The sequence below is a fragment of the Scylla paramamosain genome, chromosome 36 (genome assembly GCF_035594125.1).
Source record: "Scylla paramamosain isolate STU-SP2022 chromosome 36, ASM3559412v1, whole genome shotgun sequence".
Lineage (NCBI taxonomy): Eukaryota > Metazoa > Arthropoda > Malacostraca > Decapoda > Portunidae > Scylla > Scylla paramamosain.
The window spans coordinates 8,611,908-8,631,558 of record NC_087186.1 but is presented as its reverse complement, the minus strand read 5'-3'; the positions used below and the strand labels follow the sequence as shown (position 1 = coordinate 8,631,558).

Genomic DNA, 19,651 nt, shown 5'->3' with positions numbered 1-19,651 from the left:
CATATCTGAAGTCCTCTGTATTGCCATCACTACACACACCCATCCCTACACACCTTTATCATCGCCACCTTTACCAAAATTGACAGAGTAATGACATACAATAACCTTAACAACCTTCTTCTTGCATGTCTCCTCACCTCCTTCCTGTTGGCAGTCACAATCAGGCCCCCATCATCCAGCAGCAACAGCAGGTAGTCCTCCTGATTGAGCCACTCTGAGTCCTTGATGTGCTCCAGGAAGTGGTGCCGTAAGGCGCTGGCCGTAAAATTTACTCCAACAACTGGAAAATAATGAAATATTACATAACCATGTGTAAATATTATGAGGATATAACTTCATAGAATCATTACATGACACAGGTAAGGCAGAGCCAGTTTAAAATGTATGAGACAAATGTGAATGTAAGCAAAGCAGCAGGTGATACGGCACAATTATCATGCCCCTATGATTTATACACAACATCTGATGCTTCAAAGAAAACAAATATCTGTAAGGAGTAATTTTCAGTGGAAAACACTCACCTCCAGCCAAAACTTGTGATTTGTCTTTCTTAACAGTGACAGGTGCTGAGATGTAGGCTCCTTTAGGGTGTGGGATTACTGACACTCCCTTGTTAACCTCACCTCTCCTCAAGGCAGGGTTGTGCCAAGGGTCACGCCACCGGGCAACATCTGGCTTGACACTGAGTGATGGTACAAGACAAACTCAGTGCATGTACATAGTCACAATATTGCAGTCATAATTACACAATTCATTATGTAATTTTCATTTATCACTTTTACCTTTTGCAATGTAATCAGTGTATACCACAAGAAATGGAATAATTATGATCATAATAACACAGTTTTGTGACATATTTTGGGTATTTCTTTCATAAAATCACCTATTAGGGAAAAATCTGGAGAGGCCAAATCTGGTGAAGACAGATCTGCTAAAGAAATCCTGGGAATGGTCCAGCTGCCACTTCTGTAGCAGCTGTCTTGTCCATCCCTGGGACCAGAGCAAGCCCTGGATAAGATTGTCATTACCTGCAAGATACAGTTTGTTTGCTTAGTTAGGTAAACAATAGTAGGAGCTAAAAAAAAAAAAAAAAAAAAAAAAAAAAAAAAAAAAAAAAAAAGGGGGCAGGGGTGGAGGAAACCAATTATCACAAAAATTATTCCATAGAACTTTTGTATGCTGGCAATTGATATTACCTTCAAAGGCACTAATATAACTAATGTACTGTACCATGCAACCTTATTCATTATACCACTGTCACAACTTAAATGCCTAAACTGATAGCTCCATGAAATGATGATGAAAATACACACATTTTTTTTTCTTATCCTTCATACTGGCCTGGAGCTTCATCAGCTGATCTATATCTGTCCCTGGCAGCTGATTCTTGCAGTATTCCCATGGAGCAAGAAGTGTTAGAGAAATGTTGAGTGTTATCTTCTTCAGTGTTTCAGGCTTCTGAACAACCATGTGGTCAGAATTTTTGAGATTTACCAGGCCAAGGCTGAAAATCATATAAAGATTATGGCCAGTGCATGATGCTGTTCAGTATTCATTATATAAGCAGTGTTTCTCTCTCTCTCTCTCTCTCTTTCTCTCTCTCTCTCTCTCTCTCTCACCTGTATGGAGTATTTGGTATGGGCGTATAAGAAAACTGGATTTCATTGTGTGGGATGTGGTGGTGGTCATCAATCCTGATCTTACCAGGGATCTGCACTGTTTCTGACTTCCCTGTGATCATGCCATCTCGGATCAGTGTCATGATCTCTGTGTCCTCCTCCACATCCAAGAGGTCTATGTGTGGTGGACCCTGGAAAGAACAGGCACCACTTTCATTTGTTTGTATATCTGAGTGGTATAAGGGTTAAAAATCAGGGCTGGACAAGAAGTAACAGCTTCAATCCTGATATAATCATATTTCCAAAAGGATACTGTATGAAAAATTGGTTTTGAAATATGGTGGTAAAAGACTGGAACAGACTTGATTATCTATTAATTAATGCAGAGTTAGTAGGGAGGTTTATAAGAATGCAATGAATTTATGAACAGGAATGATTGGTGGCCATACAGTCAGCACCAAAAAAGATTGACAAAATTTTCAGTTGTCATCAGTATTAGCATGCCATCCAACTAGTTTGATCTTGTTGCATGAGAAAGGAGAGCAATGTTAGTATCCAGCCTGGCAACTCAAGACAGACACTGGCCTTGGGCACACTCACACACTGATTTGTTACAGTTGAGTGATAAGGAGATGTTTTTTGTGCATGCATCTTGAACTGACTTGCACAAGTAATTGTGACATATCTTTCTATGTCACCTTCTGATGGCTACTAAGCCACCTGTCACTGGTGAGGAAATATCACCTGTGGTTGCCTTGTGCTGGGGAATAAAAACATTTAAAAACAATTAGTATTACTAGAGTTGGAGAAGGAGCTGTGTATTGGTGGGTCAAGATGTTCAGAGATGTGACTAAGATTGTGATGCCATAAAAATTTCAGAGATCCACCACCAAGAACACAGGGGTTCTTTTCTTTCAATTCCTTCTGCTGTTCAGTGAGGATTACATTCTATTTCTCTTTTCGTAATGTTCAACGTTCACTGAGCAACTTTCTTTCCTTGTTTTATGCTCTGAGATAGACAGTGTGGCTATGATCTCTGAACTGCCAATACCCAGCTCCTTCACCAACTCCAGTAACACAAATTGTTTTTAAATGTTTTTATTCCCCAGCACAAGGCAACCACAGGTGATATTTCCTCACCAGTGACAGGTGGCTTAGTAGCCATCAGAAGGTGACATAGAAAGATATGTCACAGTTACTTGTGCAAGTCAGTTCAGGATGCATGCACAAAAAATATCTCCTTATCACTCAACTGTAACAAATCTATACTAAAACCATCAATGTATGAGTGTTCCCAAGGCCAGCATCTGGCTTGAGTTGCCAGGCAGGATACTAATGCTGCTCTGCTCTCTCATGCAACAGGATCAAACTAGTTGAATGGCATGCTGATGCTGACACCAAATGAGAATTTTATCATGTTTTTTTTGGTGCCAACTGTTTGTAGGTTGTAAGCACTTATGAACCTACCAACCCCTCAGGAAACTCACACAGGGAAGTCACAGAATGCCTTACTTCTGATCTTTCTAAAATTTCTGACTGGACAGAGCAAACTTAGTGTTGTTCAATGCCTCAAAAATTACATTCCTCCATCTATCAATTCAATACAACCTTCCAGATAACTATCCCCTCTTCTTCATTGACAATTAATTGTTCCTTTCTTTTACATTGGACATTCTCAGTCTGTCCCTTATTAATAATCTAAATTGGAAACTTCACATCTCATCTCTAGCTAAAACAGCTTCTATGAAATTAAGCATTCTGAGTCATCTCTGCCAATTTTTCTTATCCTCCCAGCCACTAACTTTGTACAAAGACCTTATCTGTTCATGTATGGGGTACACTTCACATGTTTGGGGAGGGTCCACTTACACTGGTCTTCTAGACAGGGTGGAATCAAAAGTATTTTGTTTTTATTAAACTCCTCTCCTCTAACTGTGGAATCAAAAGTATTTTGTTTTTATTAAACTCCTCTCCTCTAACTGACTGTCTTCAGCCTCTCTCTCATTGCTGCATTGTTGCATCTCTTGCAATCTTATACTGCTATTTTCACACTAACTGCTCTTCTCTTCTTGCTAACTGCATGCCTGCCCTCCTTCCATGGCCTTACTACACAAGACCTTCTACTTTCTGTCATCACTGTCCTGTTCACTTCTCTAATGCAAGAGTTAAGTGGTATTCTCCATCATTCATTTTTTTTCTTGTAAACTAGAATTCCCTGCCTGCTTCTGTATTTTCTCTCTCCTATGATTTGAACCCTTTCAAAAGAGAGGTCTTGGGATTTTTCTTCTGGAACTGGCACCTCAGTGATCTTTTTTTTTTTCCTTGGCCAGTGTCCCTCTTACATGGAAAAATATTACGAAGGGGCTACAAAGTGTAGACCTACTGGCTGCTAACAACTTCCATTAAACTGTAATGTTCTTATACATACTAAGAGTGTTGAAATGTTTATGGGACCTATTCCTATTTCTCTCCTTCAATAGGTCTTATTTAATACTACATGAAAATTTCTGTTAATGGTATCTGGCATCTCAACCAGTCACTGTGGAGATTAGTTTCCGGAGCATCCCAGCAAACAGTGTGTCAGGAGGCTGGAGGAGGGGCAGGTCTGACCCACAATACACTGTCAAGACTGAAACACATTGCTTTGGTAATAATGTGCAAACGATAAAGGCATTGACCCAATTTGCATACCAAAATGAATCAGCCTATTAGGGTGAGATTTGTCATGCTGGAGGCACTTCTGAAAGATGAAGTCAAGTAGGTGCCATATATTTCTTCACCTGCTGTAAGTCTAACATTTTGGTGATTGTTTTGCAATTGCTGATAAGAAGTATATTGACTCAATAATAAGTGTGTTTCTGCTCTAAAAGTAATTGGTTCTTAAAACATTACACACTGCATGTCAATAAATATTTCATGAGCAACTCACAGACAGGTAGGACAGTTGTTTCTGGAGACCTGGGTGGAGAATCAGGAAGCCGTTGTTGTTGATGATGAAAGCATAGCCATTTGGTCCAATGTCTTCAAAGGGAGACAGATTCTTGAGTGTCTTTATGGGCACATCAATGCCGGCCACACCCACCAGGGATGAAGTGTTCTGCCACAAGGAAATTTACATATCTTAACAAAATTTTTGGCAAAATAAATGTATGTATGTATATCTTTACACAAAATTTTCAATTTCCTATTTCAAGCTGAATAATAAAAACTGATTAATTACAAAAATACATACTGTAAAAGCAAAAAATATGTAAAACAAAATAAAGAAAACTTTACAAAAATACAAGATTAGTACTAGTCTACAAAATTAAAATATATCATTTACACAGGCTACTTGGTGTAGTGACTATCTCTCTCTCACAGCAAAATAGGAAGTGTTTTTATGAAGGATGTACACAATTCTTCTGACTCACTGTGTAGTCAGAGTTGTTGTACACTGGCTGGGATATTGACACTGTCAGCTCCTCTGTCTGAAATCAGAAAACATTAAATATATTTTGAAGTTAAGAACACTTTTCGTATCAAATGAATGACAAAATATGGAATAACTGCAGGACACTACACATAATATATTCATGACTGGTAAAATATTTAAGATGATGCTTCTATATATTTAAGCTTTTAATATACAACAAATGTTAACTGAGTATATACATAATCATTATATAAAACAATGAAAACAGTCTCCCTAATTACTCTACAAAATTAGGTTTGTTAGGTCCAAACTATTAAAAAGACAATGGATTATAGTACAAAACTGAGAGTTTAGGTATGATTTCAATGCAGATTCTTATTATTAATGAGAGTATTCAAGAGACAAGAGCCATGCAAAACAAAAACAAGCAGACAAGGCAGCCAAGGGAGGGTCCTTTAAGCAGCACAGGGGGGGCCAGGTAGGGCATCCACAGCAAACACTCTCAATGCTAGGTGGTGCGGACACAGCAAGGCCATCCTGATACAGTCTGTGTTCACTCGGTCATAGCTCAAGGCATCATCTGTATTGCCAAGTCATCTTTCCTTCATCAACAGTACCCATTTTGATACAGACTTTCTGAGTGAAGTACTACTAACTAGCTCAGCTCTAGGTTCACAGTGGCTTTCTACAACCAATCTCATCTAGCTCTCCTAAAACTGATATTGTTTCATCAATTGTAAATGTTTGATAGATATAAAAAAAATATCCAAAATTATTACAGCAAAAGTACTTCAATATAAAATCTATGAAAACTTACTAAACAGAGTGTGCATTCCATTTGAAGATAGTATCTGAAATTTCAGATGTGATTTGTCCTCATATATTTCATAAGATACTGAATGCATAATTCATATTTTTAGGTTATATAAAGACACAAATATCTATAAAAAAGGAAAAAAATCAGGGAAACAACTACCATTAAGGACTGACAACTCAATTATGTTACATAATTTTTCCCTCACTTGTCATTACTATGAATTTATCTTTATAATACAGTTAAAGAAAAATAAAATTTCTTGTGTGAAGACACTAATCACTGGATGACTGGGGCAACATTCTGGTGCGGGTGTGGCACCTGTGGGGACCACCACCACCACCACCACCACCAGGCAGACATGACAGCTGTGTGGAATGAGCAAATCTTGGGTCTCAAATTAGCTGTGCAAGGGTTGGGTTGTGCTCCTTACTTTCAGCAATCTAACTTTCCCTTTAGCTTATCATTTTCATGTCTCAATGTCCTTCAAGGCTGACAAAGAATACAACCTTACTGGTGGTACATGAATGCTGTGAATGGCAATATTTTTTCCCTGTCAAGTACAGATCATTACTTCTCTCACAACTGATTGTGACAACCTATAACAGAGGGCCACTGCAACACTATCCTAGACCTACTGGGCTAGAATTAATAGATGATAGTATAGATTCCTTGGATTTCCAGCAGATCATAAACATAAGCTTGGATATAATCTTATAATTATATGATATTGTCTTAACTGATAATGATATCATCTTGTATAAACTGAAGCAATAAGAGCAATGCACACGCAGTACAATTGTTTTCACCTCTCCTGAACAGTGAGGCAATGAACAGTTAAGACTTACATGGGTAGAAACAAAGAAAGGGTTGTACTGAACTGAAATGCATAGTAAAGCATCAAAATGTGATATAATGTAACGTAATCATAATGTAAGAATTCCATCCTATGTTGCATGCTGTGCGTCCACTATGAGAACACCTAATGACTCTTGGGTTCTGAAACATCAACTAAGTACAGTATTTCTAGAGGCTCTGAGTGTGCACAGGTAAGCCCTGGAGGATATCTTACCACACGCTCTTGGTAGAATGTTACCATTGACTCTGCTAGAGGGGGAGCCTGAGGTCTTGCTAGCACTTGCAAATAGTCCTATAAAAAGTGTGTTGGGCTTAATGTGCAATTCATGGACAAGTGACCCCTGAAGCCTAGACAAGTCAAAAGTGGAGTATCACCAACAGACTCATGCTCCTTCACTTTCTCTTCCTAAGAAAAAGTCAATTAAGGTGAGGAATAAGACATCAGAGCCCAGAGAAAAAGAAGAATCTTAAAAATCTTGTAAAAATGTGCTTTAAACATGTAAATATGTTGGCAGAGCAAATATTGTGAGCTAATAAATGAGAATAATCTTCAAACCACATCACAAGTATCTTATAAAATAACTTTGAAATTAATGGAAACTTTTCATCTTCTTTAAGGAAGTTATATGTATTCAAAATAATAAAATGCACTTCTAAGCTCTATCCAAGCATTGTAAACAACACACATCACAAGAAAAGATTTGAGTCAGTGAGCGAAATGACTCAATATATCTAATATAAACTGGAATTCATAAAACTAAATGCATGGTAATAAACATCCTCAAAATAAGGTCAGGCAATAAAGAAAATTACTAGGATGCTAAATAAAAAAAAAGTGAGATATATACTCAAAAGTCATGATTCTGATGTATATACTGTATTCAACAATAGTAATAATGAAGATGATAATGACAATAATAAATTTTTTATGCAGTCATCTCTTTCCTGCAAAAGCACTGTAGCATCTAAAAAGGCAACAAAAGAGAATGATTCAATAAAACAAATTAATCATTATCATAACAAAAGAGTAAAACTGCCCAGGCTGACTGTGCCAGAGTACGTACTTCTGACCCCAGTGTGGTGGGTGATGGGGTAGTCATGTCTTTACGCCAATGATGATGATGATGATGATGATGATGATGATGATGATGATGATGATGATAGTAGTAGTAGTAGTAGTAGTAGTAGTAGTAGTAGTAGTAGTAGTAGTAATAATAATAATAATAATAATAATAATAATAATAATAATAATAATAATAATAATAATAATAATAATAATAATAATTTTGCATCATTAAAATACTTAAAATACTAACAAAAATAATTTTTTTGCATATTTTAAAACTTCCAGCATGTATTTTCATGTATCTACCACACTCACACTGATATTTTAGTGAGGCAAAACAGTCACCTACTCATGCAATAATAAACAAGATAATCAGCAACATTCATGCTGCAAGCCAAGTCTACAACAGAATGTGAACAGAAAACTCCCAAGGAGAAAAACATATAAAACAAACAACAACCAAAGTATTTGCCCAAGGTTGCACATGTGTAAGAAGAGCAAAGAAGATGAGCAGTTACTTTCAGTATTTTGAGAATCTGTCAACTCATGGGTGTTTGAAGAACAATATAATTTTGATGGATGAAAGGTCCTCCACCAATGTTTGCTCTAAAGAAGAAAAATTACACTTCATTAATGGAAAGAAGTTACCACATCACAACAAAGGATCAGCTCCCTGCAGACTTGAGTTCAGTGAGTGAGAGGACAAGTTATTGTAGGGAGTATATAGAAACTGAAGCATCAAAACCACTTGTAAATTATTCATCATGTCATTTCTGAGGGTCATCACAAAAAGTCAAGCCCAAGTTTTATTTTCTCTTAGATGCAGGGAAATTACTTTTAGATATACCCACTAGACCTTCTAACTATTCTCAAAATTCTCTGCAATCATCAGGAAGATAATTAAGGTACATAACAGAGGATTTAAGGATTTATATACACTCTGAGTGCAAAGTATCTGCAGAGAGCCAAGTGTATTTACCCAAGCCCATAAACCACACAGCTTATAGTTCAGCAAAAAACTTTGTGTTCGACAAGTGAAAGATCTTTTCTCATCAACAAAATCATCATTATCAATAAAATGTCCACAGTGAACTATACAAGCAATCTAAATACTAAATGTACTGATTCCAAGCTGTTACTTCTACATGAACTAAAGAAAAATCTAATGCAAATCAGTGAGCCATGAATGCTTCTTTCATTTGTCAGACACGGAGCAACACCTGGAGAGAGTGGGAACAAGCCAAGTGTTTATCAGAAGGTGTTTGGATGGACACCACGACACACTGTCTCAATTACCACGGCACTCGTGTACGTTGTAGTGTACTGATCTGTATGAAATCCGTTCTGGGGTTGAGCAGGGGAGAGTACGCTTGAATACGACTCCTGAAATACAGCATATAAGGTCATGTTTGGCACCATTTTGAAGAGGATGACCACTGCATGAGGAAAAGCCATCTGTCTCAGCTTCTGAACAGCACTGCAATTTCATCTTATTCATTCACTTACCTTTGCTGAAAGCTGACACAAAAACACTAAAAATATGCCTTCATTTAATATGGCAATATTTATATCGTTAAAAAACTTAAATAATAGTAATGACTTGTCAAAATAATATGGCATTAGAAAACAAAATTACATAATACAGTAGCCATATTTACAAATGGCATTAATGGTATTTATAATTTCTTAAAATGATGAATTTTCATCATTCTTTAAAACAAAAATTCTTAAGCATTTCTGCATCATTTTTTACTTTTGTTTTTATCTTTGAAATGGCTACTCTTGGTAAGAGAAATGTGTGATTATTTGAAATAAATGAGAGGATACACCTGACAATAATACAATATAGCTGAAATAAACATAAAGATTAAATTTGGTCTCTTTAAGATTTCTGGCAACTCATCACAGAAAGACGACACACAACATATACATAAATGAAAGTTAAACAGGAACAGAAATTTACTTGTATCTGTAGAAAATTTGAATGAAACTGTTATTTTCTGCTCACATAAAACAATATCAATACATTTTAACAATAATCCCTAAACACTTCTTCAACACTTTGTAAGATATTCCACATGAAATTTACTCTACATCAAGTTATGTGCTAGACACAATAAATTTATTAGATTATGGTATTTAAGTCTAACTGAAAAGGATATGAGAATATTGATACTTTTCTGAAGTATTAAGGAAAGTATTATGAATTCTTACCTGAATTTTAGTTCTAATACTACTCCTTGTGGTGATGACGGAGTACATTCCACCTGTGGTGCAAGCCATCTGCTTCAGCACGGCGGTGGGAATGGGGTGTGGACCCACAGCGTAGGTGAAGATACGCACTGACTTGGTGTAATTATTAGCACTGTAACTAATACAAGAGAGAAAAAGTTACATTAATGTATGTACAATTCTTGTGATATGCTCTATGATTGATCTCTATGTAATCTAAAATTCCATGACTGCACATTAAAAAAATCAATCTCTCTATCAAGTTCCTACATGTTGTCTACATATACAAGGCACTTAATTAAGGTATAGCTGTAACATTTAAGTTACAGTATTTCCTGTTTATATAAGACCACAAAATTTCATTCTGAAAAATTTTCTTAAACTCTGAGAACATACTACTGAGAATCTTAAAATTTCAACATTCTAAAAAAAAAAAAAAAAAAAAAAAAATTAAATATATATATATATATATATATATATATATATATATATATATATATATATATATATATATATATATATATATATATATATATATATATATATATATATATATATATACGAGTATATACATATATACATATATATATATATATATATATATATATATATATATATATATATATATATATATATATATATATATATATATATATATATATATAATACAAAGATCCTGTGCCAACCAAGTCTTTACACTAACTTTTTGAAGACTTCCTCTGGCCACTCCGTCCCTCCATCACTGAACAGCATGATGGTCTTGAGACAGTTGGCACCTTCCCCTTCCTTCCGAGTCCCCTCAAACTTTGACACATGAAATGCTCAATTACTACACTAAAACTTGTTGCTATGAAATATAATTGCAAAGCATTTCTACTGATGTGGTTGAGACCTCTGAGATTTCTATAAATGAAAAGCTAGTAAACAAAAAAGATCTTTTGTTCTGTGTTTTCCACAATACTATATATACTACTATGAAACAACATAATAACTAGACTACACAACTCAGTATATTTGCACCATATTGATTTTGAATGATCACCAAAAACTTTATGCATTTTTGTCAATGACAAATCATTTGGTCTTATATTCCAACAATTTACTGACAAGCAGATATCAATCCTCAAGAAAATGAGGTTCTGATGTGACTCACTTGTATGAATGCTTCATATGCAAAAGTGAGGGCATTTGAGTAGCTGGCCATGCCGCCATCCTCCAGCTGGTCAATGGCACGGAACAGAATCTTCTTATTGTTGGCGGTGGCCTGAACCAGCAGCTGATTGCAGTCCTTGTTCTCACTTGTCTTGTTAACCTGCAGTGAGGCAGCCATGTCACACCAGGTGCACTCCACTCATAAACAAGTGCAATACATGAAGGTTTCACCATTTTTTGCATGTGTGAACTGACCATTCTTGTAATAACAATGTGATACTCATGTGCATCCAGCTTGTGCATCATGATATAAACAAATAAAAATTCCTACATTTTCTATGAGTGTGACCTGACAGTGATTACTGAAGTGTTCAAAACTTATATCCACTTGCTTGAGTCACAACATAATGTCAAGATGAAAGGCATGCAGTACACTGTCATTTAGTAAATATTTGGTAAAATAATGGTATAAATCTGCATTGAACTTAGTCAGAAACTTTACCTCACAAAGTGTGCAGTTATTCACCCATTCTGTAGTACTGTTGAACTGTAGAGAGTAAAAAAAAAAGGTTACATTTATCTCAAATGAACATCATGAGCATCAGCAAAAACTGAAGCATATTGTACTAAAAGTTCTATGTGCAAATTACATTGGATTAGACTTCCGTTATGTACAGGTGGCAATTACATTATTCAATAAAAAAAATATGCCAACAATGTTTAGTTACTTACAGCAGCAACATTAACAAAATCATTTTCTCCAAGTGTGTCAATCAAGGTCTTCACCGCCCATTTCATGATGGTGAAGGTTTGCCCATGCACACTGCCACTCCTGCATGAAGATGTACAATATGTGTACACAAAAGAAACATTGGAGAGTGAAGGCATTAACATCACATTTATGAGTTTATGTTAACTCAGAAGAAAAGAAAGCAGCTATTTACCGATCCATCAAAATGATCATGTCCTTGGGAGACACAGAGCCCTGGATGTACCATGGCCGCAGCCGAGCATCGTATAGGTCCAGGTCCACCAGTGAAGGGGGGACGTACCAGCTGCACAAGGTGTCATGCAGTGTGATTATTCTTGAATTCAATGAAAACTTTTTTTGATTAGGAAATTGAAATATTTCAACAGACAATAAATCTACACAAAAAGTACATTGCATGGGAAATCTTTATTCTATAAAGATAATTTACCTGGTGGCAGGATACACACGCATGAAACCAGTTTGTGCAGCAAAGTACTGCCACATGAGGGTTGGGTCTTTTTCATAGTTTTCTTGAAACACCTGATCAACAACTGCTGACCACTGAAGACCATTTAAGATTTCAGGATCTGGTAACAGGGGAAATCAGATTAATGCAAGCACACCTACAATATTTCCAGCTATATCTGTACATCATGACTCTCATACCATTGAAATATAATGGCCTGTCAAATAGAAAATTGAGCTTGTGTTAAATTAAAAACTGAATTTCAAAGCTTTGCACAAGCACTATATTGTGCAGTTTATTAAGCAAATTAAATTATTTTCATTCCTTCAAACTTTGTGAAATAAAATAAATTAGTGACTTTAAATATGTTTAAGATCATAAACACCATGCATGTTAATTTATTAACAAGAAAATTAAGACATGTTCAGCAAGCAGTGTGGCAGGCAGCAGCCATGCCTTCAGGGAGCAAGGGAAACCACACTGGGGATGCAGGGAAACCAAAGTTATACTTCCCAGTTCCAATTAAATTATGAAACAACTACAGATGATATAATTTACAAAAATCATAGCAAGAGGAAGTATTTGCTACATATTGTAAGTAAAGTTAGCTCCTCATATACATAAAACAAGCTGAAGATGGATTTACTGCCATGGGATCTCTTTACACAGTTGTGTATGTTCAGGAATGTGTATTCAGTGAATTATGATCAACATGACCATTTTCCTTTACTTTGAATTCTGGCCAACAAGACTTCTCAGACCTATGAAAGTCAGGCAGTTGCTTGAAATACTTTGCTATACTCAAAAAGCAAATCAATATGGCTAATGCCAATCAGCTCAATAACAAAATGTCCAAAGCATCTTATTTAAGCCGTGCTCTTCATGCACTCAGCAGTACAGGAAAATGTTTTGTATCATGAGAAGAGAGAGAGAGAGAGAGAGAGAGAGAGAGAGAGAGAGAGAGAGAGAGAGAGAGAGAGAGAGAGAGAGAGAGAGAGAGAGAGAGAGAGAGAGAGAGAGAGAGAGAGAGAGAGAGAGAGAGAGAGAGAGAGAGAGAGAGAGAGAGAGAGAGAGAGAGAGAGAGGATAAATGTTAATGAAAGTATATAAAAAATACAGCATGATAGTAAAAAAAAAAAAATAATATACATATATATATATATATATATATATATATATATATATATATATATATATATATATATATATATATATATATATATATATATATATATATATATATATATATATATATATATATATATATATATATATATATATGATGTCTTACATTCTGTGCATATCAAGATAATGAAAGTAAACTTTTTCCTTATATATTTAGATTTTAAGTCTTGTGGCTATTAAACATATGGAAATAAGTGCATGTGATATTCAGTATTCCCAACATTTGTAAACTCAATGCAGATTAATGATGAAACACAAGATGATTTGTCAAACTACAAAAACTCACAACTCACAGGACTGGCAAACCAAGTAACACTATACAATTAGACAACTATATGCAACAAGCAGTGCCATAATTATTCACAACATTTTCACTAGAAATAAGACATTTATGCCATTTCATCTTCAGAATTTATTCCAAGATTAGGATGGTGCAGCATGCTTTTTTAATGCAATGTTCTATTGATCTAGTTTTGTAGGTGTTGCTAAAGAGTTGTTCAGTGTGTTAGTCTACAGATCACCAAACCCTTACAAGACCTCACAGGAGCTAAGAGCAGCAGTTTCCTATCACTCAAGACTATCAAGGAACTATAGTCTCACACTTTGGAAAATATGGAATAGGAGTCTTCATCAGTCTACGGGAGGAAAATTAGAGGAAAGATGCTCTGAGCTGAGAACCATCCATCTTGTTTTGACTGAAATACTGTGAAGTCAACAAATGAAAAGACTATTTTCTGTAAGCATAATCTATTATGTACATCAGCTGATTTAAAAGTAGCAGTGTTAAGATAATGTACTACTTATTTTTTCTACTGAAAGACAGGAATTTTCATAAATTTTTGTTTTGTGTGAAAGTATTACATTAAGCTGGATGTACGTAAATGCTTGCATAGATTATACATATACTTTTAGTTGATCAAATAGAGATATCAAGAAGATGATTTCAAATCCAGCTCTGAGCAGAGCACATGACTGAGAACAGTTACAGATGCCACAAAAATTCTGCTTGTATTAGAGTCGGTAATATTTGACTAGAAGCAGTAGGGAGGAAGGGGAGAGGGGAGAAGTAGTTTCTGTCAAACCACAAACACAGCATCAGGTCTTGGTTAGGAGGGTCTATCCTACAGAAAACCTTAATGGACTTCCTTAGGGCACACTGGCTTCACCACCACCACCACCACATCCATAGATATTCACACAGGATATACCAATGTTGATTAGTAACAGTACAGTCTCATTTAATTCCCTGTATTTACTACTAAGCATTGTCCCAAGTGACTGCTTCATATCGTATTTTACCTTAACATCAGTTGAACTAAACAGATTGGTTCATTAATTTCTCTAAATGTCTGTGACTGTGAGTGGAGGGTGATGACTCCAAACTGAGGTGCCACTGAGGAAGATGGATAAACACATACCCTGCTCCCTATGTTCCCTGATGTTGGGCCATAACCCTACAACAGAAATGTACACTGTAGTCAGTCACAATGAGTCTTAATAGTATTCCTCTAAGGCCCCTCCTGGTCTGGTTAAGTTCTCATCACATAATAATAATCTTATCTTTAACAACAAAATCAATGAAAACTACATAAGGCTCAATTTAGCAGAGGACAATCATGATGTTCTGAATTCAGCCATGATGAGCCACTTATATTTCAAAGTTCTTCATGACTCTATGAGATCAAGATATCAACATATGTTGTGTCACAGCAAGTAATATACAAAAATAAATAGAAAAGAAAAGACAACTTCAGATTGCAAGCTTGACCTCCTATCACAATATCTGTCTCGTGTGCTGCTCTTTCAAAGTCGATGTCTATAATGTTGAGGGAATACTGTTCTTGGGGCACACTCTACTGTATACAGTGTTGATGGTTGACTCTGTAACTTACCATACCTAGGGGTTCAGGATACAGAACTGTGATCTGAAGCATTACAAAGATACAAACGTGACATAATAATTTAAATTACTTAAAACACTTATGTGTATATGTGATAATTCAATAACATTAAACAAATTAATTATACAAGATGTCTATTTCACAAGAAGGTAATACTGATAGACGACTCAGCTGTATGAACAAGATGGACAACTGACTAAGCTTTGTACTAGAAGTCATCAAACTGGAAATCATTTACAATGCCAACACTGTAAAGTATAGAGTCAACAAAACAGCTTAATATTACTGTAATTAAAAACCATTAACAATGATAAAGACAAAATAAATGCTCTGAGATGATACTGATGCACTCAGCTAAGAAAGCACATGTAATGTAAAGTTTATTTAGTAATATCAAAAAGTTATATTCGGACATGTTTTGTCCTCTTAATGTGACAGGTCAGTTTCCTGCAGACAGAGCAGAACCCCTAAGGTGGCAGGTATTAAGGGCTGAGGGTGACACCAAAGTAACACAAGTGAACCACACTCTGAGGGAGAGAAGCATCACTTTGCCAACACCTTCAACTTTGTGAACACCACAGTGAGGACAAACATCTTCAAATTTCTAAGTCTCTAGAAATCTACTCCAAACAGATGTAACATTAACATAATGAAATCTTGACACTTACATGCCTCTCTTATTTGTAATCATAAATGCATTAATATATGTAACATACTGTACATACTTCATATCTGGAAATTAGAAGCCAGCCAAAGAACAAGCTTTCTAAAATATACACAAACAATCCAACTAACAAAATTAACATTAATCTTGGCATTAATCTGTGTGCACACATCATGACTCACATAGCAAATGTAAACACAAGGTATATGTATACCTGTGGAATATATTACCACCTTCTATACTAATTGTAGTACATATATTTTTTTGCTAACCCTGAACTATTTACAATTGCATCATGATTATGATTGCTACACAGTTGTAAAGAGGCTCAAGAATCACTGTGGTGATACTGACTGCAAGGCAAAGGCTGATGCAAGCCAGCAGCCACAAGGTGATGGGGAAGGAACGCTTCTCTCCAGTGAAGGCATTTGAGGCTGGTCTTATGAGGCCTCTAGCACGGTGTTCAGGACAGAGAGAGGCACACATCATCTTAGTAACACTGCCTTTAACATTATGTTACTAGGGATTATCAGAAGGATCTGCAAGTGTATTTATATATATCCCAAGATAAATAGTATATCTACATGTTATGTATATGGTTAAAACAATGACTGAATTTCTGCTTTAATATGCTGTATTCAGTACAGTGGTACGCTGACATGAGTTTAATTCATTCTGTGACTGAGCTTATAACTCAATTTGCTCGTATATCAAATGAATTTTCCCCATTGAAGTTAGCTGAAATGCCATTAATCTGTTCCAGCTCCTAAAATACTCAAATTTTTTGTTACACATTTTTAAAATACAGTAAACAATTGATATAACAAACCTTTGTTTACCGAAATTTGGGTATAATGATCCATTTAAGGCTACTGAACACTAGTTTTATTTTATGAGCTAACTATTCACAAATTATGGCATATTTCAAAATTACCAAGCACTTGCCTTATTTTATGAACATCTTAGGTCTTAAAATGCAGGAGAGTTGGGTGACACATAGTCAACCACATATTTTTGAAAGGTGGTAAGGTTTTTCTCCTGTGGATTCTAGCTGCATCCTCTACAGTGACATCACATGCAGCTAACTCCTGATTGGCTGCTGCCTGAAGTGATTAATCCACCTTTACTGTCGCAAACAATAGGGGCGGAAATGTAGACTGTCATCCAGTGGCAATCCTCTTGACTCTTGCTACATTCATGCAGCTGCTAAGCATACCAGCAAGACAAAAGTTGGTTGGGCTTTGCTTGGTGAGCTCAGAGACCCCTACTACTATGCCACTCTGTGCAGGTGGCACAGTGCATTGGTGTGATTTTAGGTTTCTCTTAAGAGTGAAGCAAAATTTGACACTGATTTAGTTGGCCTCACCATGGGCAGCCTAATTCAATGAACCAAACAAAGAAGCCCACATCCTCACTTGAACACAGGGATACACCTGCTGTTCAGTTGATAATGTGCTGGGCTTCCATGCTTTGATTCTTAACACAATGCCCTTTTCCTGAAGCCCACATTATTTGAGCTTCAAGATCAGTTGCTCAATATTTCAATACTCTGAGTGTGATGTGGTTCCTTCTGAGTTTGAGGTGATAGAAGTGGGAATTCCAGAGTTAGAGAGGAATTTTTTTTCTAACAAATTGAAACTGGAATTATTTGTATCTAAAATATTCATTACTCTTAGAGTAATTTAAGAAAATAAATATATCTGTCTGGCTGGTTTTAAGTTTCATTTGCCAGTACGATATTTGCCTTGGTACAATTACATATGAAGATCCTTCAGTAATAACAGTGAAACAAATTATAAGCCAAAAGTACTTGACTAAAGAGTCATCAGTGTTTTGGGAATAGTTCTGCCCATCTCTGCCTCGTGTACACACACAGTCCAAGCTTGACTGATGCAAATGGAGTGAGAAATCTTGGAGCATAATGTTTCAGTAATTTCAATGTAACTACATATTTTCTAGATCAAGTTCATTAAGTATATAAGAATAAAAATGGCATTTGTGAGACTGAATTTTGAATCAAAGGCAACTAAGCCTGCTTGATGAAACATACAATTTATAAGTATGTAGGAATATATAATTGATAGTACAAGTACATAGTACATTCACAGAATTTTAAAAACAAAAACATGGAATACTTGCTGCAATTATTATGCACTTATAAATAAAAGGTTGCACTCATCCACAAGCCCAGTAGTGTGTAGCTCCTACACTGCTACTCTTGAAAGTGTCATGACAATTTCTGACTCCAGTGAAGGACACAGTGGTGCAGCTAACAACACAACAACACACATGAATGCACGGCACATCATCTTATGGCAGGTGTCATGCTCAGATCCCTTGGAAGAAATAAGCCTCACATACTGTCATCACTAACCAAGAGGTTCTATTACAAAGAAAAGTATTATATTACACCATGCAGGCCATTTATAGATCAAATACAGAACTGGTGTATTTGTAATATCAAATTTATTCCATAACAGAAATATGAAAATAAATCAACATTGGTTGTAGGTAATATTTACAGGGAGACACCCAAGAAACCTGGAAATTAATGAGAAGTAACTTATTTTCTTGAATTTCCGTTTAAATGAATGCCATCTGAAATCATAAGTAAACGAAAACAACAAAACAAAATCTCTGAATGTCGTAAAAATGGGAGAGGAAGAGATTAAGGAAGCAAAGGAGTACGATACGAAAAAAAAAAAAAAAAAAAAAAAAAAAAACACGGCACACTTACATCCTTCGTAGACCTCAAGGGGCACGTGAATACCGGACACGTTATGCCGCACAGCCACGCCCAGCCGTTCATCAAACTGACTGATGTTGCTGGGGTCCAGGTCCCTGATGTCCTTCATGAGCAGCGGGCGGGACGTGTTGAGGCGAAGGTCGTCGTTCCAGATGTAGAAGGTTGTGGCGTCCTCCAGCATGACCACGATCTCCTGTCACCAGAGAGGGCACAGTGGTGAGGGAAGGGCGGGGAGAGGGGGAGCGGCATAGAGCGGGCACAGTGGTGAGGGAGGGGGGGGATGTGGCACGGAGGGGGCACAGAGGTGAGTTTAGAAAAGGGATGTGGAGAGTGATGGCGGAGTGCAGCGTGGACGCAGTGATGTAATAGTGGAGTGGAGGGACTGGAAGTATAAACATCTCATAATCTGGCGATTCTGGTGCCGATGTCTGCCGGGCTGTACTTCATACCTACATGTAAGAGAGAGAGAGAGAGAGAGAGAGAGAGAGAGAGAGAGAGAGAGAGAGAGAGAGAGAGAGAGAGAGAGAGAGAGAGAGAGAGAGAGAGAGAGAGCTCAACTCTACTATAGATTGTTCCCTTCCGCTGTACAACGAGATTCTGAGATCGGTAGGAGAGTAGAAGGGGGAGGAGGAGCAGGAGCAGGAGAGGTATTGAAAGCGTTACGGAGAGAAACGCTTTCACATTTTATCTATTGGCTTTAAAATCCCACTTTCAAATAAATTTCTGTTACCAAAATGCTTCAATAAGGGGGGGGAGGGGACAGAGGGGAGGATGGGAAATACA

The 19,651-nt window shown here is 36.4% G+C and overlaps 1 protein-coding gene across 1 annotated transcript in view; it reads right to left on the bottom strand.

Moving 5' to 3' along the window:
• Positions 1–19,651, bottom strand: part of LOC135090900 (voltage-dependent calcium channel subunit alpha-2/delta-1-like) — a 52,062-nt gene that overhangs the window by 1,933 nt on the left and 30,478 nt on the right. Inside the window, exons 4-20 of the mRNA XM_063988069.1 lie at positions 18,860–19,061; positions 14,976–15,011; positions 12,356–12,494; positions 12,101–12,211; positions 11,889–11,988; positions 11,659–11,703; positions 11,158–11,316; positions 10,708–10,808; positions 9,987–10,143; positions 6,921–6,998; positions 5,033–5,089; positions 4,549–4,716; positions 1,620–1,810; positions 1,314–1,504; positions 884–1,028; positions 522–682; positions 138–280 (exon numbers count right to left, since the gene is read on the bottom strand). Of these exons, the coding sequence (XP_063844139.1) occupies positions 138–280; positions 522–682; positions 884–1,028; positions 1,314–1,504; positions 1,620–1,810; positions 4,549–4,716; positions 5,033–5,089; positions 6,921–6,998; positions 9,987–10,143; positions 10,708–10,808; positions 11,158–11,316; positions 11,659–11,703; positions 11,889–11,988; positions 12,101–12,211; positions 12,356–12,494; positions 14,976–15,011; positions 18,860–19,061 (2,184 nt within the window). The remainder of the gene's footprint in view (positions 1–137; positions 281–521; positions 683–883; positions 1,029–1,313; positions 1,505–1,619; positions 1,811–4,548; positions 4,717–5,032; positions 5,090–6,920; positions 6,999–9,986; positions 10,144–10,707; positions 10,809–11,157; positions 11,317–11,658; positions 11,704–11,888; positions 11,989–12,100; positions 12,212–12,355; positions 12,495–14,975; positions 15,012–18,859; positions 19,062–19,651) is intronic.